The sequence below is a fragment of the Austrofundulus limnaeus genome, unplaced genomic scaffold (genome assembly GCF_001266775.1).
Source record: "Austrofundulus limnaeus strain Quisiro unplaced genomic scaffold, Austrofundulus_limnaeus-1.0 Scaffold59, whole genome shotgun sequence".
NCBI classification, from domain to species: Eukaryota; Metazoa; Chordata; class Actinopteri; order Cyprinodontiformes; family Rivulidae; genus Austrofundulus; species Austrofundulus limnaeus.
Genome location: NW_013952461.1, coordinates 1 through 2,123, shown reverse-complemented (window position 1 = coordinate 2,123; position 2,123 = coordinate 1). Strand labels below are relative to the sequence as shown.

General features: G+C 38.4%; 1 protein-coding gene across 1 annotated transcript; it reads right to left on the bottom strand.

Annotated features, from left to right (window-relative positions):
* Positions 1-530: 530 nt before the first annotated feature.
* On the bottom strand, positions 531-1,696 carry LOC106518285 (adenosine receptor A1-like). The gene is made up of 2 exons (XM_014009502.1): positions 1,368-1,696; positions 531-1,218 (listed from the first exon to the last, which is right to left on the bottom strand). The coding sequence occupies exons 1-2, from the start codon at positions 1,694-1,696 to the stop codon at positions 579-581; spliced, it is 969 nt and encodes a 322-aa protein (XP_013864956.1). The 3' UTR covers positions 531-578.
* Positions 1,697-2,123: the final 427 nt, after the last annotated feature.

Genomic DNA, 2,123 nt, shown 5'->3' with positions numbered 1-2,123 from the left:
TTTATTAGTCCATGTGATTGTTTAATGATTTTGGAAACAGTGCCAAAAAAAATCTGAAACATTTTCAAGCAACTTTAAAACATTCGTGTTACAACATGTGACTACAGGGATCATGTCTTTGAAGATTGCTGTGGTTGTGGTGGTGTTAGATTGCAAAAGTGGTTAAATTTGTGACGTGTGTCAGCTGCTCATGGGAATCAGTCAAATATAAGACAAAGTTTAAACAGTCAAAGAAGTGTCTATTTCATTCTGTTACGCTCCATTTTACGTAAAATTACCACCACAGACCTGGTTTGGTGTGCTGAATAAAAGATGTTTACAAGATTTAAAAAAGTGGTTTAGTCTACAAGATGCATTTCCAGTTCTAAAAGTATGAACAGAAACTTTGACTGTAAACTGTGAAATGAAACTTTCGGTGTAATATATAGAAGCAACTTCCTCTGGAACACAAACTTGAACAAGTGTGYATGATCACCCACACACAAACAGGMCACATATCTGTTGGAACAGAAAGCTGAAGCATAAAGCAACAAATCAAGAGATGAGCATGGAAGAAGAAAAAAAATTCCACAAATAAATCAGTCATTTCTGGTCTCACTGCTCATGTTAGTGTTTGGATTGTCATCCATCCTTCTTGTTTCAGACGCTTGGTTTTCTGCTTCACATWTAATGTGTTTCCAGAATCTTAAATAAGCTGTCCGAATTTTTTCTATTTTAAAGGCATACAAAAYTGGGTTGAYKGCAGAATTTGCATGAGAMAGCASAATGCCAGCATGGAAAGCGATGGCTTTYACACTTYGTGGCCGGGAGTATTCAACACAGTTCATGATGTGAAGGGGGAGCCAGGACAAGGCAAACAGRGCCAAGACCAGAGACAGAGATGYTGCCAGSTGCTTCTCTTTCCTCAGGTATTTCTGCGACTGGTTTTGGGCACCGCTGCCTGGTTTCTCTCGGAGTTTTTTGCGAATGATACAGAAGACATAGCAGTACAATGMAGTCATCACCAACAAYGGCRTYAAAGTACACAGAACAAAGTTAAAGTAAACCAGGTAGGACATGGGAATCACTTTGGCAAAATGGCAGTGAACCGTAGCATTTTTGTGCTCAGATGGSWYTTCRTGCCATCCAAACAGGGGAATTAAACTGAGTAGAACKGCAACGAGCCAACACACAGCCACCGCAAAGTAAGARTGTCTCCATGTTATAGTCCTTTTGTACCTATGAAAAACAATTGATAGGATTTTGGTAAAAAAAAAAATCAAACAGTGAAATGACATTTTAAAGGTGACTTCCATAAAAGACCAATTTTGAACCAAAGTCATGTTTTGTGTTACATCAACTCAGTTAAAAGTTTTAAAATGTCTTACCAGTGGGGGGTATAGACCCGCAGATAACGGTCCACAGCAATAGCCAGCAGGCAGAGGACTGAAACTAGAGTCAACAGTATGATCACACAGCTGATGAAGAGACACATTTGGAATGTATTTTTTATGTGCCCATCCACCAGCACAGCCAGYGGGATGGCCACTGATCCAACCATGAAGTCAGCCACAGCCAGAGACACAATGAGGCAGAAGGTGGGCTGCTGAAAGCTTTTGGTTTTCCACAGAGAAAGAATCACCAACATGTTACCCAGACAGCAGAAAACAGCAATGAGAACCTCCATCCCTGTGTAAATCACTTTTCCCAGGTCCATGTTGTTTTTATTAGGCTGATGTTTGCAGGTCGGGTTGTGGAGTGCAGTGAGACCGTTCGTGTGATTCAGTCACTCATATAGTTATCATGCATCTTGTGCAACAAAAAACTTTGAGGAAATCTTTTTTTAGACAAGCAGCTGCCACAAAAGTATATTTTTAAAACATGCAAAATATTTTCTTTTTATGGCTAAAATGTTTGCCACAGATAACAGTTCTAAAACAGAGAATGGTTCAACTTTTTAATTAATGCATAATTGCTAACTAGGTTGGTTGGTTGTGTTGTCTAAACTCAGAAAAGTTGATTGCAATAGAGGACCGAAACAGACATAATTAAAAATATAGAAAAATATAAATGTATCAAAAAATAAATAAATACATAAATACACTTAAAATGCACCAGTTAAATTAAAAAGGAGAACATTACCT